This window comes from Lampris incognitus, chromosome 5 (assembly GCF_029633865.1).
Source record: "Lampris incognitus isolate fLamInc1 chromosome 5, fLamInc1.hap2, whole genome shotgun sequence".
In the NCBI taxonomy this organism is placed as follows: Eukaryota; Metazoa; Chordata; class Actinopteri; order Lampriformes; family Lampridae; genus Lampris; species Lampris incognitus.
In genome coordinates this window covers 27,534,332-27,556,129 of record NC_079215.1, presented here as the reverse complement: position 1 = coordinate 27,556,129, position 21,798 = coordinate 27,534,332, and the positions used below count along the sequence as shown (strand labels likewise).

General features: G+C 43.8%; 1 protein-coding gene across 2 annotated transcripts in view; it reads right to left on the bottom strand.

The window, feature by feature from the left end:
• Positions 1-5,204: 5,204 nt before the first annotated feature.
• Positions 5,205-21,798, bottom strand: part of cnnm2b (cyclin and CBS domain divalent metal cation transport mediator 2b) — a 47,760-nt gene continuing 31,166 nt past the window's right edge. Inside the window, exons 4-8 of one of the 2 annotated variants that reach the window (XM_056279733.1) lie at positions 20,590-20,759; positions 13,393-13,486; positions 11,641-11,703; positions 8,986-9,164; positions 5,205-7,041 (exon numbers count right to left, since the gene is read on the bottom strand). In XM_056279733.1, coding sequence (XP_056135708.1) covers positions 6,763-7,041; positions 8,986-9,164; positions 11,641-11,703; positions 13,393-13,486; positions 20,590-20,759 — 785 coding nt within the window. In that variant the 3' untranslated portion in view covers positions 5,205-6,762. The remainder of the gene's footprint in view (positions 7,042-8,985; positions 9,165-11,640; positions 11,704-13,392; positions 13,487-20,589; positions 20,760-21,798) is intronic. The other variant, XM_056279734.1, reaches the window with a different exon arrangement.

The following is a 21,798-nucleotide window of genomic DNA, read 5'->3' as shown; positions in this document are numbered from 1 at the left end:
CCGTCTCAAGACACACCTCTTCTCCACTGCCTTCTCGTGCCCCCCCCCCCCATCCTCTCATCCCCCCCTGGTCTGGGGAAGGCTGGAGACAGAGCGCTCGACCTGCCCCCTCCGTCAACTCCCTCCCTAAGCACATCGGACACTGCTGCGGGCTGCCCACATTCAGGTCATTGGTCGGGATTCACCTCCTCAGACTTCATCTGTGATTTATGTGATTTATGATGTTTGTTTTTCTTTACCTTTTGTATCTGTCCAAGTTGGAGAGTACTGCTGGCATCGTGTGGCTGCCGCTTCTCCCTCTCGTAGCCCCCCTTCCCACCACCCCTGTATGTCTGTATTATGTTTATCTGTCATCTTGTTTCACCCCGTTTATTGTAAAGCGACTTTGAGTACTAGAAAAGTGCTATATAAGTTTAATTTTATTATTATTATATTATTATTACATTATGTGACTTAAGCAAAGCATTACTAGAGAAGAGGGAAGCATGAATAAAAATGTATGGTGTGTGTATTGAGATCTGGAGGCCAGGACAACACCTTGAAGACTTCATGTTCCTCAAACCATTCCCAAACAATGAGTGTCATGTGGCAGGGTGCATTATCCTGTTGAAAGAAGCCACTGCCATCAGGGAATACCATTGCCTGGTCTGTGGCACGTGCCAAATTGACGTCACACATGAATGGCCGAACCCAGGGTTTCCCAAAAGAACATTGCCCAGAGCATCACACTTCCTCCAACGGCTTGCCATCTGCCCACAGTGCATCCTGGTGCCATCTCTTCCCCAGGTAAATGGCGTACATGTACATGACCATCCACGTGATCTAAAAGAAAATGGGACTCACCGGACCAGGTGACTTTCTTCCTCTGCTCCAAGGTCCAGTTCTGATGCAAAGGGGTCATCATGGGCAGTCTGACCAGTCCGTGGCTACACAGCCCCATACGCAGCAGTGTGCGATGAACTGTTTCTGTGACTTGTGACCTTATGTTGGTTCGGAACAGACAGCCTTTGTTGCCCTTGTGCATTGATGAGCCTTGAGCATCCAACACCCTGTCGCCGGTTGGTGGTTTGTCCCTCCTCGGACCACTGTCGGTATACTCACCACTGCTGCCCAAGAGCACCCCACAAGCCTTGCCGTTTCAGAGATGCTCTGACCCAGTCGTCTGGTCATAACAATTTGGCCCTTGTCAAAGTGGCTCAAGGCTTTACTCCTGCCCATACCATCTAATCTATCCAGACCTTGACATGTCCCCTTGTTTGGAGATTATCAATGTTATTTGGTTCCCCTGTGAGTGGTCATAATGTTTTGTCTCATGAGTGTATATGGGCAGTCTAATGTGACAAGAATAGTGCCTAATCTAGAATGTGTGTGTGTGTGTGTGTGTGTGCGTAGCCTGTAGGTGGTCATAATGTTTTAGCTCATCAGTGTATACAGTACACTTGTAGAGGGTATGCTGGTATTTACAAAGGACTCCTGAGTTAGCGTCGTACTTCAGGACTTCAGGACTTTATGACTGCTAACCACCTAATCAACAAGATGCTAGGTTCACTCAAATATGAAAATTGTAATTTTGAAATTTTTTTTTGCAAAAAATTTCATTCTGAACTGGTATTGCACATATTGTCAAAATATTGACTCACCATTGTTATGCTCAAATACCAACACAATGCTACTACTCTGAGGTGCAAACATCTAAACATACTTCACACTTTTGTGGCTAAAATAGTAAACCTTCTGGAAAAAGTAGTTATGCATTTTTCTTATTATCATTACATACATTACATTCAATTACACAGGTGAAAATATATCAAGTATTTTTGCAATAAACAATTACATAATATTCTATATAGTGTAATAGAGTATATATATATATATATATATATATATATATATATATATATATATATATACCTCACTCCACAACTCAATTCAACTTAAGTGGAGGAGAACTAGTGTGGTATATTTTTCAAAGCCGGTCGGACCTGTAGTGAAATGGCTTGGAGAGAGTTGTTGCTTAATCCCAAACTGATTATCACCAGAAGGAAATAATCTACATAAACAAGGCCAATTTCAGGATATATCAACTTGTTGAATTTTGTCAGAAATACCCAGTTTCATATGAATAACTTCAGTCTGATATTAACCACTGCATTTGTGTATTTTATATACTGAACACAATTGGCACTCTGGATTTTTCTACATTAAATGATTGGATGAAATTATTCGTAAAATGGTAAGAACGAGGAAACAACTGCACAACAAGTCCCTTGAAATGGGAAGGGGAGGCATCTTGCTCAAGGACACCTCAGCAGGGCGAGGGCTTGCTATCACAACAGTTGAAATGTAGGCATCCTAGTTGAAGGACTGTCTCCCTTTCTCACCACTACTGTATATCCATTTTCTATTCTGAAGAGACTGGATATTGAGTTATGACAAACTACAAACTACTAGTTGGTTAAGTCACAGTAGCACTCTGGGTTCCACAATCTCCCAGAACCTAAGGTGGACATTCAACATAGAGAAAATCATCAAAAAGGCCCAGCAGAGGATGTACTTTCTCCACTCAGCCACCCACCTCATGAACCGCTGATTCAGTTCTACACTGCAATAATCCAGTTTGTCCTCTGCACACTGTCTGGTTTGGATCGACCACCAAACAGGACAGGGACAGACTACAACAGACAGTTAAGTCTGCAGAGAAAATCATTGGTGCCAACCTGCCCTCCATTCAGGACTTATGCACCTCCAGAGTCAGGAAACGAGCAGGCACCATCACTGCAGACCCATCACACCCTGGTCACAACCTGCTTCAATTCCTCCCCTCTGGTAGGCGCTACAGAGCGCTGTACCCCAAAACAACCAGATATAAACAGTTTCTTTCCTCAGGCTGTCATTCAAATGAACGCTTAACACTGTCAGTAAATCAAACCATTTTGTATATACTGTACTGTACATTGTACATATACTGGTACGCTCTGTCATGTCCATCTACCTCAGACATGTATGTAAGTAACCTGCTAACATGTATTTCAGCATTTCTGATATAGTCTCTGCTCCATTGCACTTTATCACCTTATTTCACCTGTATAAGTCAATCCTTGTGTGTATATCTGAAGATTGTTGTGCTGTAGTGTTGTTATTCCATGTTAAGTACATTGAGAGAGCCACGAAACCAGAGTCAAATTCCATGTATGTGAAAACCTACATGGCCAATAAACATGATTCTGATTCTGATTATATGTGTGCGATACAACTGATTGTCTTAACACAGGGTACAGTTTTGTTGTGCAGCATAGCCAGTGGCACACAAAATCAAATGTGCCTTCCAACTTTAAAACAGTCGTGAAGGCCCAGCTTTAGTGCAGAGGATATGACATATTCTTTCACAAACGGTCCTTCTGTTAATCATTCACTTTTTATTGTACCACCAGCAGGAGGAGGCAATATAGGAACGTTGTCTTCAGAAATGAGATGGTGGCATTATGGACAAGCGTGAAGGTACAGCAGCAGCAATGGTATGGAAAAGTAACCATGACATTAATAACAGAGTGGAGAGCACATCGTCACAGGCCGAAGGGCCTTTACATAACTGACAGAAGGTGTTCTGTATAGGTCAGAGGATGCATTCTGTTTGTACACACACACACACACACACACACACACCCACACACACACACACACACACACTCACACACACGGACAGGTGCTGTGGTGTGAAAGACTGGCATTACTTTTACCATCACAAGAATACAAATTAAACTGTATATAATAACATGTACAATGGACAGTCAGCAACTCAGTTAGTGTCACATCCTTAACCCAATTTGTCTCCCTGTGCAGACTTCTGAATTGTCATCAAGTTATCATGCTCCTCATTCTTATGTCAGGCACTGAGATGCAGTAGATGGGAATGTGGAGAATGAGGCAAAAGTACACAAATACAATCTTAGAATACCATCATTCATTGCTTATCTCTGGAATGATTGTCCCTGCAGAGCAGAGTTCACCTGATGCATAGAAACACTTACAAGTAAACAACAAACGACAGCAAAAAAGAAAATAAAAAAAGAAGAAGAAGAGAGAGAGAGAGAGAAAAAAAAACCCAAATGCAAACATGGTCAGTGTATTTTTTGTCTGGTTCCACAACGCAGACACCCTTATGGTTGGCTGCTTTGTCCATGTATGCTCACATCGGGACACGTCAAACAGCGCACACCAGTGGTTACAAGATGCCATGACATTTATATGCAATCGAACATCCAACAGCACGACAAATCCAACTTTAGGATGTTGATATTAAAAATACAGTGATGAGAAAACTGCCTCAGTGTATGTAATGGAAAAAGGCGTTTCCAGAATTTAAATGGCACTCAAATATGCCACAGTGCTTGGAACTGGAATTAAACACTGAAATACTTAAGGGTTATAATCTGGGCTGCTACCGCTATGAAGTAAACATAATTACTCTATGCTAGGAATCATGTAACCTACAGGTAACTGTCAAGCATTAGCACATTTCATAAAACCCATTTCTGTCTTTCATGAGGTAATATAACAAGCCTGGAAATAATTATTATAGCAAAGGAAAACAAGTTTAAAAATAATAATTTCAATGTGGGTAAGACAAGTACATGCATAAATCTGTCTAACAAAAGAAACAAACAATATAAATGACTTTGTCTACTCTTATACAGTGTGGGCCTACCAGCCATGAGCAATACTTAAAAGTCATTACAGATTTCCTCAGATTTCACTCCTTGTTCAAGCCAGAATTAGGACGAGTTCGATGTCTAACCTGTCGAACAAACAGAGTGGACGCTTTAATTCCTCCTTCGCTGACATTTTTCTGAGCAAACCAGTGCTACGTTTATGACCTCTGATGCTTTCCGCTTTTATATTCTGGTAACCTTGAGCTGGAACAGACTGAATGAAACCGAACACATGCGGATTTGTGTGTGAGCACGATTCACCCCAAACCACACGTGCACACACAGACGCACATAAACTGTGGCAATAGGACAGCTCCGATGTCGTTCACGGACATGTTTAATGTCGAGGTTGTTTTTTTTGTTTTGTTTTTTTTTTAAGCTGATGATGCCCAACATGTTAAATGAGGTCATTAATACTGTGCAATTATCAAGTTGATTATTTGCAAAAGTTGGCAAAATAAGATACATATATCCAACATGCAAAAGTGCCAAGTCAGCACTTTCAATACACCCCCCCATGCCCCCCCCCATTAGTAATTGCCCCACCCAATCGCTTGAACTGCATTGCTATAGTTTTATAGGAGCCATCACTCCCATATCAAACCACAAATGAAGTTATACTTGAGGTCATAGGGTTTATGATCATACTCCAAACGCATAAGAGCAAGAATGAGAGCGAAAGCGAGAGAGAGGGAGTGTAAGATAAGGAAAATACTCACTGAGGAGAACTATGCTTGTGGACGGCTGCAGCTTTGCATTTTTCAACAAAACAAACAAACAAACAAACAAACAAATATACATATACGTACAGTACATACATACAAATATATCTTTCAATTTATAATACAGTGATTTTTTTTTTCTTTTTAATCCATAATCATCTCTTAAATAAACTGGTTCATTGCACTTTGTTAAAATAATTAATCAAATGATTTAAAGGCAATAGTGTGATTTTTATTTTTAAAAAGGTGAAAAAGATACTGTACCATAGGCCTGATTTAGGATAATAGTAAAAATAACAAGATCTGTAATATACATATCTGTAAAATACCTTTACCTATTCATATACATAAATGTATGTGTATCTCCATATATGTAGCATGTCCTTTTGATATGACGTATACCCAGCATAAACATATGTGTACATGCTCATGCATGTTAGTATGCCAGTTTCTGTCATATCCGTCTCCACGCAGACATATATACATACATTATCATAAAATAAATAAATACAGGAAAACATTCTTGGTTCATAGTTTAACGGTTTCTCTCAAAGCAGTATTTGGTACAGTCTTTGACTTAACCATTCCTCTCTGCTTGTTTGGGTGCCTGATTTTCAGTCATTCATAGTTGGGTTCAACAGTCAACTGAGCCTCCCTGAAAAATGCACAGCTGGGAATTCCTATTTTCCTATATGCATAGGTGTTTATGTGTGTATATGTGTGCGCATGTGTGTGCGTGTGTGTGTGAAACTTATGTCTAATGTGCTAATGAGTGGGGACCAAAGTCTTTGGCCTGAGGAAAATGGTTCTGGAGTGTGTGTTTGTGTGTGGGTATATGTTTTATTTGTGCGTAATGTATGCATAAGGATAAGGGACGGGGGGGCTTGCATGTATACTGTTGTTCAATAGTCCAAGTCACTACTTTAGAAATGGAGTGTCCCAAAGAAGAAGCTCAGTCCAGAGTGTTGTCCACCCTCTCTCAGAAAACGTTGCATGGTAGGGGTTATGACTGTGCTCAGGTGTGTGTATGTGTGTTGGGGGGGGGGGGGGACTCCAGCACCCCACTTTGACACGGCCCCCTCCTAAAAAGGGTCTGACTTACTGAGGGGCTTTTGGTTGGGGTTGGACCTTCACTCCAACCCCTCTCTTCCCTCATCTCCAACCACCCCATCTCTCCATGTTTGTCCATATGACAGGGTAGAGGATCTAGGTGGAGGGTTGGAGGTGTTAGCCTCTGTCCCAAAGGCACGACCGGGTTGCTCCTCTCTACCCCTATCCACCCAGTCTCCACCAGGCTGAGTGTGTGTGTGTTGGGGCGGGGAGGGGGGGGGTTAGATGGGTCCCTCACTGTGGGCGCTGTGGTTGCTCCTGCTGAGGCCCACACAGTTCTGCTGCTGATTGAGCAGGTGGGAGGTCTCGTTGGCCACTGCTGTAGCTGTGGCAGAAGTTGTGAGAGTGATACTAGTGGAGATGGGCACAGTAGGGGCATCTACCCCATCATGGAGCTCCGTCAGCGTGAGCTCGATCTTGGTGAACTCGCTGTCTGTGGACTGGGGCGTCTTGTCTATGCGTGATGCCATCAGTGCATTCTGGTACTGCTGTCGCGTCACCTGTTAAAATGGTGACGAGAGTAGGTGCAATGGTCAGGTCATACGAGGGAGTGCCACACAGCAAATTCAATCCACGCCTTCATTTCCTACACCCGCCCTTGCAGCCAAACGGTGCAAAGCAGGACGATATCCTGGACAAGGTGACTATCTATTACACTCTCTGACATTCACACCTATGGGCAATTTAGGGAAACCCCAGTTAACACCTGGCAAACCCATATCAATATTAGTACTTACTAAGATAATATAATTTTGTTTTCAGTGTATGAGCAGGACGATCTGCTAAATATGTATGCATGTTTACATATGAGTCTACTACTACTACTTTCGGCTGCTCCCATTAGGGGTCGCCAGAGCGGATCATCCGTTTCCATTTCTTCCTGTCTTCTGCGTCTTCCCCTGTCACACCAGCCACTTGCATGTCTTCCCTCACCACATCCATAAACCTCCTCTTTGGCCTTCCTCTTTTCCTCTTCCCTGGCAGCTCCATATTCAGCATCCTTCTCCCAATATACCCAGCATCTCTCCTCCACAAATGTCCAAGCCATCTCAATCTTGCCTCTCTTGCTTTGTCTCCAAACTGTCCAACTTGAGCGGTCCCTCTAATATGAATATTCCTAATCGTGTCCTTCTTTGTCACTCCCAGTGAAAATCTTAGCATCTTCAACTCTGCCACCTCCAGCTCCACCTCCTGTCTTTTCGTCAGCGCTACTGTCTCCAAACCATATAACATAGCTGGTCTCGCAACCATCTTGTAAACCTTCCCTTTAATTCTTGCTGGTACCCTTCTGTCGCAAATCACCCGACACTGTTCTCCACCCACTACACCCTGCCTGCACTCTCTTCTTTACCTCTCTCCTGCACTCCCCGTTACTTTGGACAGTTGACCCCAAGTATTTAAACTCATATGCCTTCGTCACCTCCACTCCTTGCATCCTGACCATTCCACTGTCCTCCCTCTCATTCATGCATAGATCACAATGTCATCCGCGAACATCATCGTCCATGGAGACTCCTGCCTGATCTTGTCCATCAACCTGTCCATCACCATTGCAAACATGAAAGGGCTCAGAGCCGATCCTTGATGTAATCCCACCTCCACCTTGAACCCATCTGTCATTCCAACAGCACACCTCACCATTGTCACACTTCTCTCATACATATCCTGCACCACTCCTACATACTTCTCTGCAACTCCCGACTTCCTCCTGACTTTTGCATGTTTACATATGAGTCTCTTTGCTTATTCCTCTCTGCCTGTTGTCTTTTGGTCATAACTGCTTCTTCATCATCTCTGACAGCTCCAGCTAGAGGCATCCCTCTCATTCTGCACTCCATCTGTCTCTGCCTGTGTGAGCGATGTGCCTGGGTCTGCCGGACATGTGTATAAGAGCTCAATTCTTTTTTCTTGGGCTCTACAGTGCTCAACTGTTGATACTGGGATGGTGCTGCTCTACGGTGATGTTTGAGAAAGATGCTTCATGTGCCTCTCCATGCAGCGTTATCCCAGCATCCACCTTTCTTTTTAAGATAGTTTCTTTTTATTAAGTGTACTAATTACGTTTTTCATCTCTAAATCTGTATACTAACGCATTGTTTGCCTTGCACACTTGGCACTTAGGATACACCTATCCATCAGTGGGTTCCGCTCCTTTTGATGCTTTTCCTAAGGTTTCTTAATTTTTATTTATTTTTTTGTGAACTGTTTTTTTTTCTGTGGAGTTTTTCCTAATCCAAATTTACGCTCTAACGATTGAGGGTGTTGTCTGTTGTCGTTTAATGTATCTACCTGTTTTTCAATGAATGCAATCCTATGACTGTAGGTTTAGGGCCACGCAAATAAACTTGACATGACTTATGGTGAGTTGGTGCATGTGACAAGGTACTGTATATGCTGAAAAAGTGTAAGCATGTGTGTGTGTGTACATGTCTACGTGCTCTCACCTTTATATACTGAAGGTCTGAGCTGGCCCTGACAGAATAGTCAGGTACATAGATTTGCAGAAAGGCATTGAGCTGGTTGTTACTGTTGCCCAGTGTAGGGGTGATGGCATCTATACGATCACTCCTGTTCAGAGAGTCCGAGTGGTTGAGTCCAAACGGCCGTGGGGGCGACTTATTCTCTGTAGAAAGAGGATAGAGCAGGGCTGGACTTTTGAAACAAGAGCACATATGCATACACTCGTAAAATATGTCAGCTTGTTTCAGTACAAGCATACTGTCTGTTTTCCAGCTAGACACACACACACACACACACACACACACACACACACACACACACACACACAGACAGACACACACACACACACACACACACTCTGGCTACATATCTTAGATCACTTTGTGATGACTTGACAGTTCATTAGAGCCAAGCCTTCATTTATTTCATTTATACTGCGTAACTATGTCTACTATCACAGCGTTATACATAATGCATACACATTTGTATGTGTGTGTTTGTGTGTATGAGGTATTTTTTTTTTTACATTACATTGACTCGCTGTGTGTGCCAACAACCAACCCACCCCATTTTCTCTAACATCTAAGTCAAGTCAAGTCAAGTCGATTTTATTTGTATAGCCCGTTAGCCAGATTCCTAAACAGGTTCTCACCAAATTCATGAGCGATGGTTACATCACAGGTGTGCTGGTAAATGTGAGGTGATATTTGTCTGATTACAGTAACATTACAGTAAGATTACAGTAACAGATTATCGTACAAGTTACTGTATTTATATGTGAAGACTCAGTCTAAAGGAGCTCTTGAATTGCGGGTTGCGTTTCAACAGTTATGAGTTGGTGGTCTTCAGAGATGCTGCTTGCCACCAAATGGAAGATTTGTTCTTTTTTTTTTTTTTAATTAAAGCCAGATTATGTTTTCCACTTCTTAAAGAAGCCTAGTCAAAATCACACACAACAAAGTGGAAAAGGCTTGGGCACGCTAATACTACTACGCTGACTGGAATGTATGTAATCCCACATTTGAGTGTGTGTGTGTGTGTGTGTGTGTGTGTGTGTGTGTGTGTGTGTGTCAGAGAGAGTTGGTGTGAGAGAAAAAGACAGAGAGAGAGAAAGAGAGCGAGTGTGTGTGTGTGTGTGTACACGCGTGTCAGGGCGTGTGGATGTAGCGCAGTGGGTCCAAGACCTGGCATGTGAACTCTGGTGGATTAGTACTCCATTTTCTGGGGCCAGAGAGGCCAGGTCAATACAGAACACCACGGTGTGAATACACACATAATGCACCTATGTACACACCCACACAGACATTCACTCACACATGTGTGCCCACACGCACACACAGTGGGGCAACCGGGTGAAAAACACATTAGAGTCGCACTGTAGGTCACAGATGAACTTGCAGACTGTTTGTCAAAGAGAGAGAGAGACAGAGAGAGACAGAGACAGAGACACAGAGACAGAGAGACACAGAGAGAGCGAGAGAGTGAGACACAGAGATAGAGACAGCGATAGACCGAGAGAGAGAGAGAGAGAGACAGTGAAAGAGAGAGGGAGAGCCAGATCTATGTATTCCTTTTTCTTTTGTTTTTTTGTTTAGTACTCTGTTGACCTGTTTTACTTTGGCAACACTGTAATTAATGCAGTCATGCCAATAAAGCATCATTGAATTGAACTGGACTGAATTGAACTGAGAGAGCGAGAGAGAGAGAGAGAGAGAGAGAGAGAACGATATGAGGTATTTGCTTAAATGTGTCCATACATTTCTGGGTAAATGTGGATGTGTTTGTGTTTGTGTTCATGACAGCACGTTCAAATGTGTGCTTGTGTGTGTTTCTGTGGGTGCGATTGAGTGTGTTGGCCTGTGCATGTTTGTGCATGTGTATCTGCATGTGCTGTAGCAGTATGAGCATGCATGTGAACATATGTGTGTATGTGTGTGTTTGTGTTGGTATGTGCGCACAGTGGTGACCGGCAGGGGGCTGTGACTTTAGGTCTTGTTTATGTAGTCAGAGGGTTAAAGGGTAAAGGGGAGGAGCCTGGATCCAATCTGGGGCCTCCAGTCTCCAACACCACTCACCCACTTGAATGATGGCTCCGGGGAGGAGGGTGTTAAGTCTAAAACTGTTTCCATTTTTCCTCTCTTTTTCCTCCCTTATTCCCTCTTTCTGTCTTTCACATGCATATGCACAGTTGTGTCAATTCAAATACATCTACAAGCACACAAGCATTTAAATTGTCCCTGCACTTGGCCCAGGCACAATTTGGCCACAAACATGAAATTAAAATTTCTGCAGAGCGCATACATGGAAAAAGCAAATGAGATTAAAAAAAAAAAAACATGTGAATGCTAATGCATGGCATGCAGGTAAACATATGCTTGCAATGAAGGCCCACTTTCTACTATCACTACACAACGCTACAAGATAAGATAGTATAAATGCAAAAAGGGTTGTTACACAACACCACATCACAAGCTGTGACTTCCACGTCAAGTGGTCGGTGTCACATAGTCAGCAAGTGCAGCAACACAAACATCCTTGTCATTTTGAAAAGCATGCCGAATCTATCAACGTTATCAAGAGCTGTTAAAAGGGGTGAGCGGAAGAGGCAAAGGAGGAAAAGGAAAAATTGAGTACTATACCTGGGGATCCTGCTAATGATTCAGCCCTGCTGACCACAAAGGTACGAGACAGGGACATGGGGACTTGGGGGGGGGGGGATCAAGAGGGGGCAAATGAGGAAGGAGGAGAAAAGTCTGTCACCATAAGTGAGAAATAGACCAATGTTTTAATGAAAGGTTGTCAGTTTGGAGTCGGTAACAAGTAGTGGAGCATCTTGAGTTTTCCATATGGATTACACCGGCCAATCAGATGACTTACCATTGATGTACATTCAGTGATTCAGTGGTGAGGCAGAAAAAATGGATTTGATCATTTTCATTTTTAGAAGAGCATGAGGAGCCATTTAAAAAAAAAAGCCCCATCAAAGACCTGTTTCTCACTTAACATTAATTTCTACATTGCTACACTGTATAATGTATGCTGTTAATGTACACCAGAAAGATGTATTTCAGTCTTAACAGGTAGGTAAACTCAGTTTGGTGGGTTTATACTGCATCTCTGGGTATGCTGGACAAAGAGGTTGAACTATACAAACCTCCTTCCACCTGACACTGCTTAGCATCCTGTGCATCATGTTCTTCATAAATGTTATGTCCATTATAATTCTGTTATCCTCTTTCAATGTTGTATTATGTAAATTGCGTGAACACAACATCTATTGCATGCTGTCCATCTTGGGAGAGAGATCCCTCCTCTGTTGCTCTCCCTGAGGTTTCTTCCTATTTTTTCTCCCTGTTAAAGGTTTTTTTTTTAGGGAGTTGTTCCTTATCCGATGAGAGGGTCTAAGGACAGGATGTTATGTTGCTATTAAGCCCACTGAGGCAAATTTGTAATTTGTGATATTGGGCTATACAAATAAAATTGATTTGATTTGATTTGATTTGATTTCTCAGTGATCACTACACCATGCTCCGTGCCCTACATACTGTGGGATTGTATGGTACATTTTCTTGATTACAATCCAACTGTAAATTGTATTTCTAGTTGATTGTTGTAAAGCATGTACAGAAAGCTGGGTCAACCTTTTTATCCCCAACGTCTGAGAGAGAGGTAACTCTCCACTTAGGCCAGCAGATGTCTCTGAGATCCTACCAAGTAGCCACCTCCCTGTCATGCACTACAGAATGAAATCTAGGAGCTCACAAATAAAAGGCCATTACTGCATGAGAACAGTAGCACAGAGGAGGTGCTTTGTCAGCGCATTGCCAAAGATTTCCACTACGTTCATTATATGAGTTCGGCAATTGGCACTTCTGCGGGGTCATTTGGGGAGGCTTGTTCTTGACGTGTTGGCCTTCACAAGGAAGCCGGTGTTCTTAGCCTTGCATCAACTTAATTCAAGCTATTGCATCATTGAAGAATGAGATCTCATCAGAGATCAAATGTATTTTTCCCTCTGCCGGGTTGATAAGAAAGAAAAAAAAACAGACCAGTCCCTGACCTGAATAATGTCAAGGCAAACCACCTAGGTTACACCAGACCACGTGACGCTGTCCATAGATACCTACTGCTGTCCTCACTTCTTCATTGTGGCCACCATCCTTAGTCTGGATGATGTTTAATTCCCTGTTCTGTGTTGCCACCTTCTTTCAACAGGAGACAAGAGAAAGACAGTGCTGACATGCTGTATAAAAATAAATTTTAGCCTCCTTTTAGCTAATTGTTCATCTTTGTTGGCAACATCCATTAAATGTAACCAGGACAGGTAGGATATCAAGATGATTTTCATATGGTGTTGGATTTGGCAGGTGAGGGCTGGGGTTAAATCTTACCTGGTGAGGCTGTGAGAGCCATCATCCCATAGGAGGAGAATGGTCCCGCTTCAAACTTCATCCCCTCTTTTCCTGCCTCCACCTCCACTTTCCCCTGTGGGACCAAGAATTGAGCATTTTCTGAGAGAACTAATAACCCTCGTCACATATCAAATGCTATAAGGGTATATCGTACTTTGTGCTTAAAATGTAGACTATAACAAATTAAAATATGTGTTCTAACTAAATATCATACCCAAATAAATATTTATTTTTTTTACAGATGGGATGGAGTTGTGGTTAGTGTGGTCAGTCCCCAACTGGAGGGACTCAATGGTGCAGTTGATCAAAAACACATTTGTCAATGGAACTGACACATTCTGACATATACACACACACATACACACACACACACACACACACACACACACACACACACACACACACACACACACACACACACACACACACACACACACACACATTCAGACCTAGGGACAATTTAGCGTGGCCAATTCATCTGACCTGCATGTCTTTGGACTGTGTCCAGTGTGCTTATAGGATAAACAATATCATCCTCATCATCATCGGCGGTCACTTGGGGTCCAGTAGGACTGTCCTCCTTCTTGGTCCTTGTGGGTCTTCAGGTGGGCGAAGAGGCCGATCCTGGAGCCTCATATTTTGGTGCAGTGTGGGCAGGGGTGAGTGGTGGTAATCGTGGGATTGGTTTGGGCCTTTTTGGTGGAAACTCCCTCCTTTCTGAGTCTGAGCTTGTCTTCTGCAGCACGGTGGAGATCATTATTATATAGTGCAGCTCCTTCCCGGACGAGTTTTCTCCAGGTCGCCCTGTTGGTTGCTGTGTCCTCCCAGGTCTTAGTGTCTATGTGGCATTTTTTGATGTTCATTTGGATGTTATCCTTATACCTTTTCTTTTGACCACCCGGGGCACGTTGTCCTGTGAGAAGCTGGGAGTATAGGACTTGTTTTGGAAGGCGAGAGTCAGGCATACGGATGACATGGCCAGTCCATCTGAGCTGGTGTTGGGCGATGGTGGCAGTGATAGCGGGAATGTTAGCCTCCTCTAGGACGCTGGTGTTGGTGCGTCTATCTTCCCAGGTGATCTTGAGGATTTTTCGGAGGCACCTCTGATGATGTGCCTCAAGTGCCTTCAGGTGCCTGCTGTATGTGGTCCAGGATTCTGATCCATACAGTAGGGTGGGCAACACTACTGCTTTGTAGACCAGAATTTTCGTTCTGGCCTGGAGGTCGCGGTTTTCAAAGACCCTTTTCCTCAGTCTTGAGAAAACCCCACTGGCACAACTGAGGCAGTGGTGTATTTCCTCATCAATATTAGCTTTGGAGGATAGGAGGCTTCCGAGGTATGTAAAGTAATAAACAATATACACACACACACGCGCGTGCACGTATACACACACACACACACACACCGACACACACACACACGCGTATACACGCACACACACACATATATTTTTTTTTTCAGAAACCGTCAATGGTGTTGATAAAAGTGCTCAACAAATGGACCGGAACTGGCAGCTGACTGAGTGCGCGACGCACGAAACAAGATTGTACTGCTGTGTATTAAAGTTGTTTTTTTTCCCTACATCTATCTTTATATCTCCAGAGCTGATGATTGCTTATGGCATGAAACAGGCTTGTACTGTCTCATAAAGAATTTACGTGAATCACTGGATTATATATATACACTACCGTTCAAAAGTTTGGGATCACCCAAACAATTTTGTGTTTTCCATGAAAAGTCACACTTATTCACCACCATATGTTGTGAAATGAATAGAAAATAGAGTCAAGACATTGACAAGGTTAGAAATAATGATTTGTATTTGAAATAAGATTTTTTTTACATCAAACTTTGCTTTCGTCAAATAATCCTCCATTTGCAGCAATTACAGCATTGCAGACCTTTGGCATTCTAGCTGTTAATTTGTTGAGGTAATCTGGAGAAATTGCACCCCACGCTTCCAGAAGCAGCTCCCACAAGTTGGATTGGTTGGATGGGCACTTCTTTGAGCAGATTGAGTTTCTGGAGCATCACATTTGTGGGGTCAATTAAACGCTCAAAATGGCCAGAAAAAGAGAACTTTCATCTGAAACTCGACAGTCTATTCTTGTTCTTAGAAATGAAGGCTATTCCATGCGAGAAATTGCTAAGAAATTGAAGATTTCCTACACCGGTGTGTACTACTCCCTTCAGAGGACAGCACAAACAGGCTCTAACCAGAGTAGAAAAAGAAGTGGGAGGCCGTGTTGCACAACTGAGCAAGAAGATAAGTACATTAGAGTCTCTAGTTTGAGAAACAGACGCCTCACAGGTCCCCAACTGGCATCTTCATTAAATAGTACCTGTTAGAGCCAGAATGGCCAGACTGGTTCGAGCTGATAGAAAGGCAACAGTAACTCAAATAACCACTCATTACAACCGAGGTATGCAGAAGAGCATCTCTGAACGCACAACACGTCGAACCTTGAGGCAGATGGGCTACAGCAGCAGAAAACCACACCGGGTGCCACTCCTGTCAGCTAAGAACAGGAAACTGACGCTACAATTCACACAGGCTCACCAAATTTGGACAATAGAAGATTGGAAAAATGTTGCCTGGTCTGATGAGTCTCGATTTCTGCTGCGACATTCGGATGGTAGGGTCAGAATTTGGCATCAACAACATGAACGCATGGATCCATCCTGCCTTGTATCAACGGTTCAGGCTGGTGGTGGTGGTGTAATGGGGTGGGGGATATTTTCTTGGCACACTTTGGGTCCCTTAGTACCAATTGAGCATCGTGTCAGCGCCACAGCCTAACTGAGTATTGTTGCTGACCACGTCCATCCCTTTATGACCACAGTGTTCCCATCTTCTGATGGCTACTTCCTGCAGGATAACGCGCCATGTCATAAAGCTCGAATCATCTCAGACTGGTTTCTTGAACGTGACAATGAGTTCACTGTACTCAAATGGCCTCCACAGTCACCAGATCTCAATCCAATAGAGCACCTTTGGGATGTGGTGGACCGGGAGATTCGCATCATGGATGTGCAGCCGACAAATCTGCAGCAACTGCGTGATGCTATCATGTCAATATGGACCAAACTCTCTGAGGAATGTTTCCAGTACCTTGTTGAATCTATGCCACGAAGGATTAAGGCAGTTCTGAAGGCAAAAGGGGGTCCAACCCGGTACTAGCAAGGTGTACCTAATAAAGTGGCCAGTGAGTGTATATATATGTGTATATATATATATATATTATGGAGGTGAACTTTCGGTTGGCCTCAAGGAAGTTCTGGTAAACCACCTGACGACTCAGGATCTGGCAAACCATCCGGCAACTTAGGAAAGGGAAGCAGGGCTTGACTCAGGCTGTGTTCAGCCGGGGAGGGGAACTGTTGACCCGGACTGGGGACGTTGTCGAGCAGTGGAAAGAACACTTTGAGGAGCTTTTGAACCCGGCTAACATGTCCTCAGTGGGGGAGGAGGTAGAGTTTGAAGACTCAGGGGAAGCCCCACCCATATCCCTGGCAGAGGTCTCTGAGGTAGTTCAGAGGCTCCTCGGTGGCAAGGCGCTGGGTGTGGATGAGATTTGCCCTGAGATGCTGAAGGCTCTGGACATTGTTAGGCTGTCTTGGCTGACACACCTCTTCAGTGTTGTGTGGAGATCAGGGACAGTACCTGTGGAGTGGCAGACTGGGGTGGTGGTTCCCATATTTAAAAAGGGGTACCAGAGGGTGTTCTTCAATTATCAGGGCATCAAATTGCTCAGCCTCCCTGGGAAAGTCTATTCTAGGGTGCTGGAAAGGAGGCTCCGACTGATTGTCGAACCTCAGATCCAGGAGGAACAATGCAGAGTCCGTCCTGGCCTTGGAACAACCAACTCTTTACCCTTGCAGAAGTGCTGAGGGGGGCATGAGGGTTTGACCAGCCAGTCTACATGTGTTTTGTGGACTTGGGAGAAGGCTTACGACCATGTACTCCGGGGCACTCTGTGGGGGGTACTGCGGGAGTATGGGGTACTGGAGCAGTTGCTACAAGCCATCCGGTCCTTGTATAACCAAAGTGAGAGCTGTGTCTGCATTCTCGGCACAAAGTCAAACGCGTTTTCGGTGGGTGTTGGACCTCGCCAAGGTTGTCCCATGTCTATGATACTGTTTATGATATTCATGGACAGGATCTCAAGGGGCAGCCAAGGTGAGGAGTATGTCCGTTTTGGGAACCTCAGAATTGCATCTCTGCTCTTCGCAGATGATGTGGTTTTGTTGGCTTCATCAGAATGTGACCTCCAGCGCACACTGGGGTGGTTTGCAGCTGAGTGTGAGATGGCTGGGATGAGAGTCAGCACCTCCAAGTCATGGTTCTCTACTGGAAAATGGTGGATTGCTCGCTTCCGGTTGGGGATGAGTTGTTGCCTCAACTGAAGGAGTTCAAGTATCTCGGGGTCTTGTTCACGAGTGAGGTTAAGATGGAGTGGGAGACTGACAGGCAGATTGGTGCAGCATCAGCAGTAATGCGGACGTTGTACCGGACCGTTGTGGTGAAGAGGGAGCTGAGCCGGAAGGCAAAGCTCTCAATTTACCAGTCAATCTTCGTTCCAACCCTCACCTATAGTCATGAGCTTTGGGTACTGACCAAAAGGGTGAGATTGCAGATACAAGCAGCTGAAATGAGTCTCCTTCGTAGGGTGTCTGGGCTCAGCTTTAGAGATAGGGGGAGGAGCTTGGACATCTGGAGGGAGCTCGGAGTAGAGCCACTGCTCCTTCGTGTCGAAAGGAGCCAGTTGAGGTGGTTCGGGCATCTGATTAGGATGCCTCCTGGGCGCCTTCCTTTGGAGGTTTTCCGGACACGACCAACTCGAAGGAGACCCTGGGGTAGATCCAGAACTCACTGGAGGGACTACATGTCTAATCTTGCCTGGGAACGCCTTGGGATCCCTCAGGAGGAGCTGGAGGGCGGTGCTGGGGAAAGGGATGTCTGAAGTGCCCTACTTAGCTTGCTGCCACCGCGACCTGACCTTGGAGAAGCAGCTGAAGATGAATGAATGGATGAATATATATATATATAAAACTTTGTTAAAGAAACACTCAACTATAGGAAAAGTGCTCAACAAATAAGGAGCAAAATAATCCAGCAAAATATATAATCTGGATTTTGTATATATAGTGTTTTTTTTCCGGAAACCATCAATGGGGTGGATAAAAATGCTCAACAAATCTATGTGTGTGTGTGTGTGTGTACGTATATATATATATATATATGTGTGTGTATCATAAATGGTAGACAGCAGATGCAGGACATTGTTTCCTGCCTTTTACATCCATGATTATACAAAGTTTCATGTCAGCCTGATGGTCTACTGCCACATTTTCGTTTTTTTCCCAATATGCCTGCTTTCACAGCTCAAACATTATTTCTTCTACCAGAGAGAGGAGAGGCCAACTCCGTCCTAAAACCCTCTCTTTTATAATTCATCTCTTCTCCTTTTATAGCTTGTAGAAAAAAATCCCCACGGTGCTCCACAGCTCCCAATCATCTCCATGTCTACATCTCAAGGCCAACGAACCGGCAGCTGTTACTTGATCAAGGGCCATAACAAATATTAACCTTGCTGATAAGGGGGAAATTAATGAAAAACAAGCATATATTTATCTGCATTCAGATAATAGGTTTTACATCAGATACAACACTTAAAAGTGGCAATTTCCTGTTGGTAAAGAAAAAAAACAAAACGTAGGGTCAAATCACTCGAAATACATATTAGTTATGAAGTATAGCATCTTCTCCGTCATGGTGAGGCCTGGGCACTGCACAAGGGCTGTATTTATGAAGCAGACATATCATGTGTTATAGCAAAGCAGCTTATAATATCATGGACGCAAATTTTTTTTTGGGTTGACACCTATGAGCCTTATTGACTCTCACTGACTATTGTAATGTCTTGCACAAGTGACTGACACATTTGTACAATGGGTGGCAATGAAGTGCACCGGGACCAGCCAAAAACGGGTTTACTGACCTTTCCAAGCCTCACAGTATTTGATCTTTTTTCTTTTATTCTATTTCACTGTTAGTTTAGCAATTTCTGTCTTAGATAAGAAGATCAAATAAGTTTAAGAGCTTTATTTGCCAAGTACATTTTTGGTCAAATGTGTGCAAGTGAGGCCAAAACCCAAGGGCCTATGAAAAAGTGTGCCTCGGTGAGCATTTAAATCACAACTTCTTATATCATATTAAATATTATATTATATTGAATAAGACTGTTTTTTTAAGAACAGAACAAAATATAACCCGGGAAGCCCAATTACACCCAAGTGAGCATGTCTACTCACTAACATCTATCTATTTAGTTATTATTTATTATTAGGTTCACTTGACAAGGATCAAGCAAAGTTAAGAGATGAAACTCCATAGAAATATGACGTCTTATTCATCAGATATAGCGGTCGAGCTTGTTTTCATCTGCAGCCCCTGGGCAGGTGAAACACTATACGGTTTGATGTCATGGATAAATCAAATACTCACTTTAGCTAAGCAAATTGCACCTTGAGTTCAATTAATGCATATAATAAAAAAAAACCTATAGAGGAGGAGCTCGATTCCAAAAGGATATTTATCCAGGAAGAGATAAAAATCAATTTAATGGGAACATTTACTCAAAAAGCGGCACGGTGGCGCAGCGGTTAGCGTGGTCACCTCACAGCAAGAAGGTCCTGGGTTCAAGCCCTGGGGTAGTCCAACCTTGGGGGTTGTCCTGGGTCATCCTCTGTGTGGAGTTTGCATGTTCTCTGCATGGGTTTCCTTCCGGGTGCTCTGGTTTTCTTCCACAGTCCAAAGACATGTAGGTCAGGTGAATTGGCTGGCCGTACTAAATTGTCCCTCGGTGTGAATGTTTGTGTGTGTGTGTGTGGGCCCTGTGATGGACTGGCAGGCTGTCCAGGGTGTCTCCCCGCCTGCTGCCCAATGACTGCTGGGATAGGCTCCAGCATCCCACGACCCTGAGAGCAGGATAAGCAGTTTGGATAATGGATGGATGGATGGATTTATTCAAAAATGGATCCAGTTGTGAGGAATCATTCTGGTAAAATGTCAACTTGCCAGCCTCAGAACGAATGCTATTTGAAAATGCATCCTATATAGGTGTCACTTTTTTCCTATATTATTTGACTTCTCTCCCTGGGAATTCACTAACCTGGAGGATGAGTATGAAGTAGTCCACGGGCTTGTTTCTGTGGAAGAGGTAGTGTTCGGCTGCCAGCTTGTTCTTCTCGTTGTATTTCAGTTCCTGGATAACGTTTGGGTGCTTCAGCAGACGCAGTAGAATCTTCTCTGACATTTGAACCGGTCCAAATGGCTCTACCTCTAGGGATGGGGGAAGGATGGAGAGATAGAGGGGAGAAAAAACACATTTTAGATGGTTGTCTGTATTCAACATTAGCATACAACGCAATATCTCTCGTTTCGAGCAGTCCAACAATCCTGGAAACAAGTTTGATTCGGCAACCACACAGGCTTGACCAGAAATTCACTAATGACCTATAAATGATGTGTCCATGTTGTGATTGGTTGGCTTCAACCACATGATGGCCCAATCAGCTCCTTTTGAACCAGAAGCAGTGATATGTGTCAGCTGGCTGCTGGCTTCACCGCCAGGAACTAAACTCACTAATAGCCTTTAGAAGGCCTTTAATCAATGCTTAGCTGCTAGGTCAAAGTACTAAAGCAAATCCAACTGCATTGGACCATAATTAACAGCTGCTAGCGTAGAAGCTGGATGTTATACTACTTGTTCAGAAATCCACTTCCCAAGAGAAAGCGGGTGAAATTTTTCACATTTTACACCCAAGTACGTCAACTTCTGTGAGAACCCCGACTGTAGGCCAAAAATGCTGGAAGTGATGTCATCAGTGTAAGCAAATAGACTGGTGTTTTTGAAGCTGTGCGCTAAGATCACAACTTGTAACCTTTTAGTGCATGACACGCAAGCAAATATTCGCCCATGTTTTTTTGGATCTGAACACAGTCTGCACAGACATCCCATGCTGCGTTCTCAAGAGGCCTACCAGCTCTCCATGAACCCGCATGCATGCTCTAACGCATACACCCACGTCCACGCAAACACATGCACGCGTGCGCAGGCAAACGTGTGAGCAACCACATACACACACACACACAAGCGCACATACCGACACGACTGCCTGCGAGCACTTGCACAAATCATTCCCTCACATGCACTGACAGCGCAGATACACACGTATTCTACACACATACTCGCTCCTCCCCATCACCACTTTGCTCAAACACAAAGAGTACACGTGCACACACGCACGTGCGTGCGCGCACACACACACACACACACACATACACACACACACACTTTCCCCACAGTGAACGGCTGAGG